At 40.8% G+C, this 16,221-nt stretch overlaps 1 protein-coding gene across 1 annotated transcript in view; it reads right to left on the bottom strand.

Moving 5' to 3' along the window:
• LOC139198853 (alpha-1,6-mannosylglycoprotein 6-beta-N-acetylglucosaminyltransferase B-like) overlaps window positions 1-16,221 on the bottom strand; it is a 102,099-nt gene that overhangs the window by 58,182 nt on the left and 27,696 nt on the right. The window contains exons 3-4 of the mRNA XM_070827818.1: window positions 8,821-8,971; window positions 622-731 (exon numbers count right to left, since the gene is read on the bottom strand). Of these exons, the coding sequence (XP_070683919.1) occupies window positions 622-731; window positions 8,821-8,971 (261 nt within the window). The remainder of the gene's footprint in view (window positions 1-621; window positions 732-8,820; window positions 8,972-16,221) is intronic.

Below are 16,221 nucleotides of genomic sequence, written 5' to 3'. Positions count from 1 at the left end.
TAGTCTTTGCACCGTTCATTGCAGTACTGTTGATATTGTTGTAACCTGCCTGTGTGAATATGCAGTCACTGGTATTGGAGTCGATCATGTGTGGACTGTGTTTTATCTTATTCTTATTACGTATTTGTGATTTTGAAATCACAATGTAAAACAAGTTCCCTTTAGAATAAGACAGTTAATCAGTCACTTTGACTAAAAGTGTCAAATAAATGTAATATAATGCAGCCAACGGGATGCAGAGGGAGTGTTTTAGATGAGTGGATTGGATGAGACTGTTTGGTGTTGCGTGGATGTGTGTGTGTGTGTGTGTGTGTGTGTGTATACACTCATTTATTGTTCTTGTAATTTCATTAAACTTTATATATATTTATATATGAATATATTTTATATGGCTGTTTGTAATTAGGGCTGATCTACAGATTGATGAAGCCCAAGATAAGTCTCCCCACAGGGACAATAACTGTCAGATCAGATGCTGTATGGCTTACTGGTTCAGAGTAATAGACTCATGACATCACTTTTTTTTCTCAAACTTAATACTTTCCAAATTATGTCTTATGAATACATAATGCAAAATGAGAGGGCATTTCAGAACATTGGAGATGATGACTGGTACTGTACCTCTTCCTTGCACCATACTGTTTTGCAGGATCTGCTCCACCCTGATGGCCATGTTGGAGACATTCTGGGCTATAGCTTGGATCCTCTCCACCAGGCCGGCTGGTTGAATCCTGCGCACACACACACACACACACAAAACAAAGAGTGAAGAAGAGATTAAGGCAGATGGAAATGAAAGGTACTTTCCCATTGTTGTCACACAATATAAACTGAATTAAAAACAAAGTACCTTGGACAAAAAGATGGCACCCAAAACTTCTACCAACAGTTAAATGTATCTGTCGTTATCCATTCTTCCCCTTCCTGATGGTATCACCTCCTTCTTCTGCATTCCTCTTCAGTCCCTTCTCTTCTGGAAATTCCCTCACTTCAGTCACAGGTTAATCCCTCTCTTCAGTTATTCTCATCTTTTCGTTGCGTCTCATTGTTGTGTCTTTCTTGTGTTTTTCTGACTCATGCTTTTCCACCACTCCTCTCCCATGCCTCTCCTTCTGTGCTTCCCCTCCCTCCCTTCCTACATCTCAACAGATGTAGACGTGTTAGTGGGAGATGCAAATTGTTAGACACTTGGTTGGAGCGTGAAATAGAAAAAGACCTGCGCTGTTAATACCACTTCCTCTGTAGGGTGAGAGACTTCCCATTCACATAAGAAGATGTGTGGGACATGTGAGTGTGTTGGTTTGTGTATGTGTTTGAGTTTGCATCTGTTTGTGTGCTCTTTGTAGTTCTGCATATTTCCAAAACGTCTTACTGCATGATTACGCAAAGCCGAACTTGCGTACCCACACATGCTCACACTGTTGTTCCCATTATGTCCGTTTAGATGATTTGATTTCAGCGTAAATCGCATGTGTGTCTGTGTGCGCCTTCCTGTCTCCCGGTATTGTCTAATCAGCAGATGGTATTAACCCTCATTAAAGCCAGAGGCTTAAATGCAGCATAATAACACATCATCAAAGATGATGATCAGAATTATTGATTGTGAGTGTAAGTGTGCGTGTGTGAGCAGAATGGAAGGCTGCTTAACTAACTAAATGCCAAAAGCAGCTGCATGAAAATGAACCAAAAAAAAGAGGCAGCCATAAAAATCACAGGACGTCTCCACGCTCCATTAGCAGCTTTGTAAGTGTCACTTGTAAGCATCACTAAGTGTGTCTGCATCCTGTTTAATGTGTTTACGACAACAGGGAAGCCATTATTCTCTACTGCATGTATATTTCAGGGGCCGCAGCTGTCTCGAAAACATAAAGAACTGCAGAAATGTGAAATTATGAGGTAACGTTAAGTATTTTTGTTTTTTACATAAACATACATAATATCTGCATGTTAGGCCTGTCTGGTGTACATCAAGGGATCCTGGAAAATCTTTTGCAAATATCAGAAATATTACAGAAAATATTACAGTAATGGACATGTTAATTTATACTCCCACTGGCCAAAACTAATCATCACCAACTTTTCAACATTTCATCATCAGAAAAGGGGACACGAGCACATATACAAATTAAGAATGCATATTCTCAGTGTTTTTATGATTTCATATTTTAACTTGTATCAGAATTGTTTTAACTTGTGTGACTTATGCTTTGTACTTTGTTTTTATCTTGTTTTTTCTGTTTTTACTGCTGTGTAACCAATTACCCTGAGGGGACAGCCTTCCAGCATTTTCTGGGTCTGCCACGTGGTCCCATCCCAGTTTAATGTGTGTACAATACCTCCACAAAGAAGCCTCCAGGAGGCATCCGAATCCCACACACATACCATTTTAACTGACCCCCTTTAATGTGAAGGCCTAGCAGATATGTGAGCTCCTCACCCTGCAGTATCTCCAAGCCAGCTAACCCAGCCACCCTGAGAAGGAAATTGATTTTGGCAGCTTGTATCCATGATCTCCCTCTTTCGGCCATTACCCAAAGCTCATGACCATAGGTGAGGGTTGGAATGTAGATCGACCATTAAAATCGAGAACTTTGCCTTCAGGCTCAGGTCCCTCTTCACCACGACAGTCTGAGACGGTGGCTGTATCACTGCCGATGCATGACCAATCCGCCTGTCGATCTTTCTCTCACCCACACTACTTAAAATGACCCTGAGATACTTTAAGTCCTTCACTTGGGGCAGTGACTAAATCTGAAGAGGAAATCCACTGTTTTCTGGATATGTAGCAGGGCCTCATGGTCATCCCTGTCACTTCTCACTTGTCTTCACACCATTCAGTACTGTCCATAAATTACTTCCATTTTCATACCACCTATCCACTCTTTCAGTGTGGGATCATTTAAGAGTTTTTCAGGATTGTTCTTGCATTCTGCACCACAGAAAAAAAACAATAAAACTAAGATAAAATAACAACAATAAAAAGGTAATGTTTAAAAAAAAAAAAAAAGACGTTTTCATTTTCATCTCAGTGGTTACTTAGTGTGAGAAATATTAGAAAAGTAGAAGATCTTAACAGTTTAAAAAAAACCTTTCCGAACATGCTCAGCATGAAAGCACCCTTAAACAGAGTCATTGAGATAAAAGCACAAGACAGAACTAATTCTAATTTCACTCCTCCATGACTGAGGAAAATACAGTGTACATGTTAGTGAAAGTTATTATCTCATATTGTCTTATAATGAGAGCCAGTATTACATCAGGCTATAAAATGATATTAAAACATTAATATTATTGCATGGAACATTACACAAATGTTCCCAACTGTAGAGAATTACAGCTACCGTGGTTCCTATCCTATAAAAGATGCAATGCATTTGGCCTTAAGAACAAAACCTGTTTGCTAAGCTCGGTAATCCTGGTTACTGTAAAGCTCTCTTTGAGGGGCTTGAGTGTGATTGTGGTAGTTGGCCCCTAGAAGACCTGACCTTCTAATCTCACCTCTAATGTCTGCTACAATGTGAATGCATCCCGAGAGATTGAGACACTGAATGAGAGAGAGCCATAGAAAGAGTGACTAGAGTGAAGAAATGGATGAAAGGCTGAGTATTACACAATGAGATCCAAAGAGGGCAAGAAAAAAACCACAGAGAAACATACAGTGGGAGGAATGAGGAATAACTGGAATAAAAGCAAACAGAAAATGAAGGGAAGGAGATCAACCTTCCATGGCAAACAGACCAAGAGTACCATGGGGACCTTTGTGTTAAGAACGAGAAATGATAAAATAAAGAGATCCTTCGTGGAAGGCAACAAAACAGCTTGACTGAAACTTTAAACGATGATTATGATCAAAGAATACAAGGATATGCATATTTGATAGCCCACTGTTGCGCGCTCCTTGCAATGAAACTTCCTCCCGTTTGATGAATGTAGACAGTTGGCTCTTTTACAAATGAGAGAAACAAAACAGAAATGAGAAAGAGCAAAGAGATGACAAAATTGGGGGGGGGAGAAGAAATGATGAGAGGAAATCGACTGAAGGATGCCAAGCAAAAGTAGAACGCTCTGAAAGGGAGAAGCCGAGAGAGGAGTGGTAAGAGAAAATCAATGATAACCAGAGGGAGAGTTTCTGAGGATACAATGTGTTCTCATGTTCTCCTTGTTTCTCTCTCTCTCTCTCTCTCTCTCTCTCTCTCTCTCTCTCTCTCCCCCCTCTCCGTCTAGTGAGCTCAACCTCTTAAGGGGGGAGGATAGTTCTGGCAGCGTCCCATCAACTAAAGCTGTCCAGCGCAAGAGATGCATGTGACAAGGTGTCAGCATGTGCATTTGTGCGTTTGTTTTTTTGTGTCCTGACTTTTTCTAGCCCATATCATGGTATTAAAAACATCACACTCGACAGCGCTTGTTCCGCTGCTTAGTTTCACGCATACACTCACAGATGCAAATGCTAACACACATGCATGAATGCGTGCACACACACACACACGCGCGCTTACTCCACTTTTTCCAGTGGTGTAGAAAATGTAGTTTTTTTCCCCACTCGTCTACGCACAGAGCAACTGAAATCAGGAAGAAAGAAATGAAAGAAGAATTTAAGAAGTGTCCTTTGCCGGCTGCTTCTGCAGTATGACATTGACTTGAGTGCTGTGGAAAAGAAGGCCTCCTGGGATAAAAGTTGTTACTGACTGAGCTTAGACGTATGCTTAAGGGAGGAGAAATAGGTAAAGCCAAGCCAGAGCGGTGATCTTCAGAGAGCGTACGCCTAAGGGGAGACTTACCAATCTTCCCTCTCATCCGCTGCACAGTAAAATGGAGTGAATCAACTCCACATCCTTCTCCCCTCATTCATCTCCCTCGCTCATTTTCTCAGGCTCTTTGCCGTCCCTCTCCCTCCCTTCCTCCCTTGTTATTTTCCCTCCGTTTTCTGCTCTAACGAGTGGCTGCCCCGTGGGCGAATCGCAGGCAGGGGCCTCAGACATCAAGTCCCATTCGCCACTACACGGGAGTGTGTCAGCACCAATGAAGCTCACACGGAGATGAGACTCCCGCCCAGTGTGTGTGTGTGTGTGTGTGTGTGTGTGTGTGTTTTAGTGAACGCGTGACTGACTGGCCTGGATTTGGGATATGTTTTTATAAAGCTCTCTCCTCCCATTTGCTCCTCTCCCCGCAGGCAAAAATCACACTTTACCACGTCACTCATGCCCAACTACCTTTTTCACACACTCTCTCACTGTGTATATGTGAAAGAGTAGGGGAGAGAGTCGTAAGAAAATACAGCAGAAGTGTAACAGCGAGCAAGAAAGCAAAGGCGGAGAGAGAAAAGGTGGAGAGAAAGAGACAGAGAGATAGAGGCAGGAGGAGGAAGGGGGAAATGATGGAATGAAAATCACTGGACTGGAGAGAGACTTAGGTCATCTGAGTCGAGACAGTCAGTGTGTGTGTGTGTGTGTGTGTGCGCATTAATCCTGCAGGCTATGTCATCGGTCAGGGGTCTGTGCCCTGGTCTCGCGCCCAGAGCGGTTTTAACAAGTGTTACCTCAAGTGAACTAAAACATAAACACACACACTCATACATGATGCACTGAAACACAAGCACGGACTCATGCACACACACTTATTAAACACACCTCTTCAAGCTGGGAGCCATCAAAGTAACATCACCAAGTGTGTGCTTATATGAGCCCACCATAGTTTCCCTAGTTAATATTTAATATTCCTTTTATTCTGCTTTCTGAATCGACATTTCACTCCGGCTACTATAGCTGTTTCACTTAATACATCCATTCAGTTCATTCAGGATTTGCCTTTTCTTCTTTCTTTTTATTTAGTGATCGTCTGATTTTAATTTCATATTGTTCACAGAGTTCTGCTGTTGAGTAGAACAACTTTCAAGGAGAGCTCATCTAAGGTGAACTGGAAGTTTAAGTGAAAATCTGAGCTTGGAGGAAGTTTTCTCTGGCTCACTGAATGATGTTCTCTGTGGGTCTCTGTGGGGACTTTGATGTTTACTTTTTAATCAACAAACATCATATGGCTCGCATCAATTTGTAGAAACATAATTTTGGACGAGCTTTGAAATGCAGGACATGTTTACAAGTCACATATTTTCAATCCCTGTTTTCAAAGCTTAGATTTAAAAGGGGTGGTGAAGGAATTCTTCACTCCAGCAAATCTGAATGTTAACAAAGTTAACCAGCAGTGAGTGTCAGCAACATGTGTGACCAAAGCATATTATATTTAGAGGTTTCAGGTTAATTTTGTTGTTTTGTTGTAACAGAATCTGTTACAACCAAAACAGTGATCCGTGTTGCTTTGTGTGTAGAGGAAAACATGTTGCAGCATATGGAAATGTAATATGTTCCATCCATCATCTATATAGTTTATCCTTAAGGGTTTGGACGTACTTTGGGCAAGAGGGGTACACCCTGGACTGGCCGCCAGCCAATCACAGGACCAACACACAGAGACAGACAACCATTCACGCTCACACCTACAGGCAAATTAGAGTCACCAATTAACCATTAACCATTAACCAATTAACCTAACCTGCATGTCTTTGGACTGTGGGAGTACCTGGAGAGGACCCATGGGGAAAAACATTCAAACTCAGGTTTAAACCTGCCGGCCAGTGGATTTGAACCTGGAACCTTCTTGCTGTGAGCCAACAGTGCTCCACATAATGTGTCTCTTTCACATTACATTATCACTTGTTATATGATTAACCAGTTGTTGTTATTTTCATTAATATATATGAAAGATGGACAAAAAAAACATTTAGTGAAAATTAATCCAAACTTTAGAGTCACTAAATCAGCACTGAAATCTCTGCTACAAATGTGGGTAATAGGTTGAAAGCCAGTGGTGTGTAATGGGGCGCCTTGCCAAGCTGAGGGCACTGCTGTTGGGGATTAAGCCTGAGCCTCTGCAGTGGTGGCTGAGTGCTTTTTTTCCCCCCCCTGTGCCACTCAGGCGCCGAGACTAAACACTAATTTAATACTCTTTTGATCATGCACACTATATTTTACGCCCACAAGAGCAACTCTGCTCATTAAACATGCAGAGCTATTCACTGAATGCGAAGATGAAACTGCTTCGGTTAATACAAACATTATCTATTGGCATCAAAACCGTGGGGATGCTTCGCCATCTCTACCTTCCATCCCACACGACGCAAACGCAATTTCTTAGATGATAATGTAAAAATAATCATTTCTAATTATGGTTTGTTGAAGAATAACATATATAATGTCTCTAAGGGTGTAATTATTATAATGATGTAACAATTCTGTCATTGTTAGTGTATTTCAAGCGAATTCAAACAGTGCATTGCAATATATCCATCTATTTATTCAAGTTGTAGGCTGACAATAAGTCTAGTGGCCGGGAGCAAACTGTTAATATTAATTATTAACATTGAATTAACATTATTCATATACTCACACATTGATTTCAGTTCTCCTGTTTGACCCTAATTACAGCCTGACTGTAACTCTTTTTCCGCCTAAACTACCCCCTTCAAGGCAATAACTAGAAATTGATTTCTATCACAGTAACACATGCATGTACCGTCCTACTTAGAGTCGCTGACAATAGACAGTCACACCCTTCGCGGGGCACTTCCCCCCAGTACTGGCCTAAGAGGAGGATGGCTTCCTCCACATTAAACAGCCCATTACTAGACATTGATTGCAGTTAACACCGACGCCAGGCCGTATTAATCGTTCCATCCTTCCGCTCTAGCGCCTCCGTGCAGATCTGAACCTGAGCGCTTATCCGGGATCATTTAACAAGGTTCAAGGAAGTGAGGGGATTTCTGTCAGTGTGTATTACATCACTCCCGCTGCACTGAGTTTAGTCAGGCTGTTTGAAAATGAAAGGAGTCAGAATGACGAGAACGTTAGATAGAAAAGACAAATTGGATGTTTTGGTACTAACGGGGCAAAGAGAGGAGCGGTTTGATAAAAGCAGTAGCAGCAAGGTCATACAAGACTTGTCTGTTTGCGGCAGCGATTTTGAGGTAATAGGCAGCAATTTCCACAAGTGGCCATAAGAGGGGGAAAAATTAGAGTAAAGATGAGAGCGAAGTACAATAAGATAGGGAGTAAAGATGGAGAGAAGATAGGAGTCATGATTATAGTAGCGGTAGAGAAGTGACTTGTGGTATGAATGACAATGAGGAATACATCCTAAATATGATGGTGGTATATACAGTGTTTCATGTCTGTCTGCCATTAAGGACAAGTCATGTAACAAAGCTTTACCAACCGCTCTAGCATGCATTATCTCTATGTTAGAAAAACACAGTTTTATATTATAGAAAAACAATTCTATTCCATTGCAGCCATATTATCCTTTTTGTGTCAAAGTCTTGTATTAATTCAATACTAAATCCTACAGTTTTGCTTGTGGTCAGAAATTGGTGGTCAAATTTGGTGTTTTCACAGAAAAAAGGAAGAGGTATGTAATATACGGTTGCATTCAGCTAACAATAAGATTAGATAGTGACAAGTGTTTTGTTTCACATGTTTCCTATTATCATTGCAAGCTGAACAAAGACTGATCTTGAATTGTCAGTTCTGCTGAGTGCACATCCCATACATTTACTATGATGAATCTGAAGCATCATAGCACATTGCTTAAGTTATAGCCCAATAACTTAACTATCAACTCAAGTTACTCATAATAAGAATGATTTCAAATAAGATTTTTTAAAAAAAAAGGAAGGCATGATTAATGTGACAAGAAATTTGGTGATTACCACACTTAGTTAGCAGAATAAAACTGTAAAATTAAAAAGGAAATAAAAGGAAAAAGTCATACCTGTTGATCGCAGAGCTGAGCTCATCCAGGCGCCGTGCGTCTGTGTTGGAGGTGTTGTCGAGTTTGGACAGGCTGTCCATCCTCTTCAGAATCACCTCTAGCATGTCACTGATCTTCCTCAGCACACCGCGTGACTCCACGCCTCCCAGCACTGAGTGGAGGGACACACATGGGAGACGGCGGATGAGTGAAAAGCTGGACAGTGAAGTACACAACAAATTTGTAGAGCAGCATGCTCATTAATCATAAAGCCTGCAGCTCTTCTGGCTCACTATACTGTTGTTGATTTTGGCTGTGGTCTTGTTTTAGACAACTGTCACTTCACCGCAATGCAGATCAAAAGCAAATTCCCCTCTGGTGAGTGCCAAAACATACAAAAGTCCTTATTAAATTTGTGGAAAAACACTCTACAATCTCATTTCCTTCTGTATTGCCTGCAAGAGATCTGCAAGGTCAAGACACCATATCAAAAATCTCTGCAATCCTCTGCAGTGAAATATCTATTAAAAAAGACTACATGTACTTGCTGCTCTTTACTGGAATCATGGGGAAACATGTTTATTTAATCATATTTAACCAAATGACAAAGTGGGGCTGGAATGACCTCCATATTTACCTCATTTACGCACTTAAAACTTGTTTTCTTGTGGTCAAAACTCTTAAAAATAAGGTAAATAAAAACTTGCACAGTCGTACACACAGTCGTAAGGAGGTGTATCTCAAGAAAAGTGGAGTCACAAAAATGTGATCTTTTTAGCCCTGTTGTTGGTAGTTTGCTGACGCCACCTCACTGATTAAATCAATCGCCGTTAATTAACATTTGGACAGTCAATACGCAGTGCTCCTTAATTCATGTAATTAAAAAAAAAATGATTGTATCAGACATGTTTTTACACAAAAGTTGGCTGGAGGGACATGTTGGTGTCTGAGTGTGACTGACAGCAGCTGGCAGGCTGCCACAGTGTCAGCGTTACACAGTAGGGAACAAGAGACAAAGTAAATAAAGTTGTGCGATGTCACTGGCAGACAGCGTGTTGTCAGTGGTACTGAACAGCGAGGACAATGCTCCAAAAAAAAAATGGCACGACAGTGTGTAAAAATGTAAAGGTACGCTCTGGCTTGTTCTATGGTGGCTATTACAGGGTTATGTGCTGCAGCCGAGCAGCTAATTAACAGCAGCTTAATCAACAAGCTAAGGTGCAAGACTTCAGCAGGAACACTTATGTGGGTTCTTGTTTAGAGTCTGTCTCTGTCTGGCTCAATGTGACAGTCTGTTCACTACTTTATGAAAAAAAGGTCAAAATAAGGTCTCCAACTACTTAGACGGATACCGAAACAGTATTCAGTCAAATGAATGCAAATTAGTGGCCGCCATCATGAAACCACAAAACATAGAACTCCTTTTTCAAAAAAAACAGAACAGAGAACACAGGGCAAGTGAAACTGAGCAGGACTCAGAGTATGACTCAATTATTAAAGCTATTAAAGCTAAATTATTATTAAAGCTGTTTTTTTTAATCTTGTTTGCCACGGTTTTACTTTTAATTTAGCCCAAAAGTTTTTCTGCAGCTGCATTGAATGTCCAGCATGCTTAGATACACATGCAAGCCCTGATTTCTATAAGAATAGCCATAAGAGAAAGACCACCCCTTGCCATAATACCACTTAATCCACATCAGAGCAGCTCCTCTTCACTTGAGCCTGTGTGTGATTCCTCATCTTAAATTCTAAAAGCCAACGGTTTGATTATCTCCGTCTTTAACCTGTATATCTACAGCTTGATCTCTCATTTCCTGCTAACAGCCGTGCACATCGCCCAGTGCTGTTCTCTGATCTCTTGTCATAAACTGGCTTTTGTTGAGGCCAGACACCCAGACACTCTGGAGTCGGATGTCTGAGTGTGGGCTTACTTTTATATCCTTTGATACCCTTTGATATGAGAATGAGACTTACCACCAAGACTATGAGTTATGAAAAGCCAAGAACTAATTACGCCGGGGCTATCTTTTCCTTGCCTCTCTCTCAGTCTGTGTCTGTGTGACGGCCAATTTCTTTCTTTCACCTAGCCAAGCAGAGAGAGCTCTCTGTGGACAGAAAGATGGGGCTGTGTACGTAATTGTGTATGTGTGTGTGTGTGTGTGTGTGTGTGTGTGGAGAGATGAATATATCATTGGCCATTACAGTTGAAAAGTGAGTCGCAATACACACACACACACACACACACACAGCTCCAGAGACTGTGAGGGAGAGAGGTAAAGTGTACTCTGACTGGACAAAAGTTATACAAGACCTCATTAGGATGATTACACCGACACTGCCCTGGCCAGAGCGTCTGTGAATTCAATCATAATGGTCCAGAATAAGGAAGCTGACTGAAAGGTGGAGACACAGATGGAAAGCTTTCTCATTGAATGTCTTGTCCATCCGATTCCGGGTTCAGACTACATGATACTGGCTCGATAATAGCCTGACCTCACAGACGTAGGACATCAGGAGGGGAAATGGGCCTTGGGCACAACAATTGATCGATTTATCCCATGTACTGTATCAAAGTGGATGACAGTCGACACTGCATCTTGGACGCCCAACGACGTCCTGACAGAAAGACGAGCATATGAGAAGGTTTTTGTCTTCTTTTGCCTGTCATGACAATGTAACACTGACAATTTCTGTAAATTTCACTGTAAATTTCCCCCGTCGTGAGACTAATAAAGGAATATCTTGCCAGGAAAACATAATTGATAATATACCTGACTATTACATTGCTAACTTTCTCTACACCCATAAAAATCATAAAAACACATCTTCTACTATTTACTCCGTGCTGACATGAACACACCAGCTTTTGCCAAAATAAGAATAGTTTTGGTGACATAGTATTACTGTCTGTGCTCTTTTGTCCGTCTCAGAATCTAATGACATTAGATGAGTTTTTAAGATTTAAACTCTCAATAAATAATACCTAAGAATGTTTTTTTCCTTCAAATTGTAGCTTTGATTGCTGTTTTTCATGACTATTTAATGTTATTAAGAAAACTTTGATTTGAAAAGTTTTTAGTGGCTTTAACACCTGGAAATAGCACATGAATGATCAGATATGATCATTAAAAACTATTGTGAACAAAGCCAATTTGTCGATGGGCAAACGCAAATCAAACAGGTGTCAGAAAACTGCCAAAAGCAAAATGCAGTCAAAAATGGACTGTCAGATGAGGGCAGATGGTAAACAAGACAAATGAGGTGTTCATACTCAAACTGAAAGAAAGCAAATTCAAAAGGGAAGGTAATAATCACTGTTTGGGGAGTGAAAATCTGATTTCAGTGTGTACACTGCAGATGCATTTCAATATCAGGTACAAATATAAGCAAGGTATTTTATAATAAATCAACACAATTATGTACTGTCACAGGTTATAATGCAAAGTAAAGAGAGCCTGAGGGAATCTCTCCGCTTCAGTCGTGAAATCTTTAGCAACCACACATGATTCAGTAAACGGCCTAATAAGATACAGCTTGAGACATAAGGGACACAATGGTCAGAGTGTGCTCTGCTAGCCTCCCATCAAAGGACTTGGCAGAACCCATATTGACACTGCAAACACCTGGATTACACCGTCCGACCACTCTGTCAAACCCCATGTCTGCTGCTTGACAGGCAATTACAGCCAATGGGCTCCAGTGCCTAACAGCTCCTCCGCAAGGTCGTTGTCTGCCTCCATCTCTACCAACAGCCCAAGGAATCCCAAGTTCAGTGAGTTATCTCCTCAGCGACAGATGTATTCGTCTCAGACTGGCAGTGTCATGTCCTTTGCCTGTGATGGATCACTGTGTCAGAGTGTGCTGGTGGGTCGCTCTGGTGACATCTCTGTGATTGGCTGATAATGGATAACAGCCATGTTAAGGGTCAAGCAAACTGAAGGAACGGCCATGACGAGAAATTATGAGTTATCATCAGGACTGAACAAATGCAAATGTCTTATATTCAGTGTTTCTATTGGAAATGATAGTCTTCCTGATCTACACATACTTTTAGAATTTGTTTGGTTTACAAATATCATGCTAAATTTGATACTTTGAATTATTGTTTAATAAGGGTAACTCCTTTTGTAATTGGTTGTTAATAAACTATTATATGAAATAGTAAATACAAGCAAACAGATAACAGCCACAAATGACTGTGATGTTCAGCAGTGCAGAAAAGGAGCAAAGGAGGACATGGGAATGATAAATAAATTATACTATTATACAGAAAATGACTGCCCTTATTTGCCCTCATCAGATGGAACCTCACTATTGCTGGTGCACTGTGTTTGGATGGAAAGACATTGTGACCAAAGATACTGTATGTAATGAACAGAAAGGGAAAGAGACAGAGATGGGTCGAGTTGCTCAAGGTTAAGTGGAATCAAAAACAGGAAACGGTGTCTAACATTGCCATTATGGACAAAATAGCACCTGGAAAGAAACTGATAACAGACATATGTAAGTTAAGATATGAAATAAAAGAAGTAACCGGGGAGGGATGAACAAAGAACATGGAGAAGAGTCAAGATCAAATGTCAAGTTGTGAGCGATTTCTCCCTTTATGTATCTGAATTGAGCCTCTGGGTATTGTCTGTAAATTCATTCTGATCAGGCCATCACTGATCACAGATTAGGCCTACTAGGTATTGACAAGTTCTGTCTGCTTTGTACAATAAAAGCTCTGACATCAGGAAAACCTTGCATGGGATAATGCTAGTTGATGTATTTTGATGTTGCATTATAGGTTCTAAATAAAAAAAACAAAAAAACACTGAACACAAGAGAGCCAAATGTAAAAGGACTGAAATAAAATTGGCCAAAGCAGCAACTGATACTTAAATGCAGTGCAGCAAGGAAGTCTGATAATTTCGGTCTCATATGCATAACTCCACTTAAAGCAGGGACCATAACTGACACAGCTGATCCTGCAAAAGACCAAAGAAGTGAAACTGACCAAACTCTGCAGTATAAAGTAGAAAAAGCCAGATGTCAGAGCTATCTACATACGAGTTTCCTGATGACAAACAGGTTTTAAAGTCTGCCTCCCATTACCATTTTTCCCCAAGTTAGAGAAGCCTATTTATGAGCTGATGGTGTTATCCCTGCTCTAACCTTCTGTTCAACCTAGAAAAATCCAATTCGGGCTCTATGAATATACATTTTAAAGTGCATTTAGAAAATTACCATTGCAAATGCCATCATAAACATGCATGATAGCTATTCCATTGCCATCAAGCAAGGTGGCTATTTCACTTGCACTATGACATGGTGAGGTTTAAGTAATTTTTTGGTCCCTGCTGAAAGCCAATTTAAAGTTTGAGTTGGATCACCTTAAAAAGATGAAACTAGCCTCAAGGACTAAAATGGCAGATTTAGCAAGTTTTAGCAAAAAAAGTCTAGCCAAAGGCATCAGTGTTACGGACAGAAGGACACGCAAGAAAAGAGACTCAAATGCTTGACAGGAGGCAAACAGATGGTAAAAAAGGTACAGCATTCTTGAACACAATCAACAAAGACGAGGGACTAAAAAGAGACAAAATCCAAAAATACTTACTGATAAATACAAACCTGACTAGACTCTAACACTCTCAACAAGATTCTAACACTGACTAGGATGCTGGAACGCTTGACACAAGAGTACAAGACGATCTAGTACTGGACAGGGGAAGACGCAGACAATATAAACACCAGGGAAGGGAGCACAGGGGGAAACAACCAGGGTGGGGCAGACAATCGCAGGAGCGGGAAACACACAAGGGCAGGAAGTCAAGGGGCCTGAAACAAGAGCGGGAATTTGAATGCCACAATAAAACAGGAAACATACATAACACATGAACTAAACAATCGGGGAACGGACTGATGGAAATGTGTATGAGTGGTGCCAATTATGATGCATTGTGTGCCAGTTGATGTGTTGCTGCCCTGCAGTTCTAATTATGCTGTAATGGTACCTTTGATCTCAGGAAAATTAGAAAATTGAAGATTAAAAAATGAGAAGAAAAGTGAAAACTTCTAAACTGGCACCAAATAATCAAATATTTACTTTAATTAGACTTGTGCTGCAAGTTATTTACTATGCATGACGGAATAACTTATTCCAAGAGATCAAACAAAAGTCGTCTTTTGGGCCTTCAGTCATGATTCTAGCACAGAGTTGCCTCGCTGTCTGAGTGACTACCTGTTTGTGTTTGTATAAGATAAATGCAGACTTAAAATTCAACTAGAGTAAAAGCAGTGTGCTAACAGGGCCAAGCTGCTGGCATACTATTTCATGCCGTGTTTGGCTTCCCCCACTGGCATGTAGCGAATAAATCAGCAAACGCACACATGCACACGTACGCAGTGCCCTGCTTTAGCCACCATATTGGACCGAATATTTAGTGTCACGGCACATCATATTTCTCCTGAGGACTGAAATGCGTGAAGCGTGAACAGAATCCTTGTTAGTGTCTCTATGGACCGCTGAAAACTGAGAGGGAGACTTTTTGTGTGCGTGCTGCACTGTAGCCTACACAGAAAGTTGGCTGTTTTCCCTCAGTCAATTTCAGTAGCTGTGCTGCGCAATCTTGACAGTGGGAACAATTAACATCAGTGACTGGAAATTAAATCGTCTGCCGGATACAGCTTCACTAAGAATCCCTACAGAATATTAAAACTAATGTAATAAGTCACTGTATGTGCGGGAATGAGTTCATGAAATAGCCACAGTGTGCCCATCTGCTTGACTTAACATTGATGGAAATGACAGAAAAGGTCACACACTACATAAAAGCTGTGACCTCCCTCCATCAAACCCTTTTAATGTCACTTTATCACAAAATTCATATTTCACCCAGGCTGGGAGGAGTATTTGTCTGTGTCAACCGCACTATCAAAAAATGACTCTTCATATCTCAGCACAGTAGGGTGCCACGCTAGGGTAGACAACAATGGCAGGGGTGTGTTTGCATAGTATATAAGTATGTCTATGACTAAGACATCTGTTGTGTGCTGAATGGAATATGTAATGGATTGCTCCATTACGGTTGAATGCTGAGCTAAAAAAAAAAAAGAAAAAGAGTTTGAAGCAGCGGGGTTCCTTCCATTAAAAGTGTGTGATTGTGCCCCGAGGTGTTCTGGCAGCCTGTGTGAGTACGTGTGTTTGTGTTTTTAGAAAGGACAGAGGTCACAAAGAGGGCAGTCTACAGCACAGTGAATATGAGGGCTTTTGCTTTGCTTCTTGAATTACACATAAGTACACTGCACAGATTAGGAAGGCAAAATATCCACCACAACATGGCAGCATGTTTGTGTTCTAATTCAGTGTATTACAGACGTGTTTAGGCACAGGTGTTTAGATTAGGATCAGGTGCCCAAGTGCACTGAACAATTAATAAT

This window comes from Pempheris klunzingeri, chromosome 3, assembly GCF_042242105.1.
Source record: "Pempheris klunzingeri isolate RE-2024b chromosome 3, fPemKlu1.hap1, whole genome shotgun sequence".
Lineage (NCBI taxonomy): Eukaryota > Metazoa > Chordata > Actinopteri > Acropomatiformes > Pempheridae > Pempheris > Pempheris klunzingeri.
The sequence above is the reverse complement of the archived record's forward strand: the minus strand, read 5'-3'. Positions and strand labels throughout refer to the sequence as shown.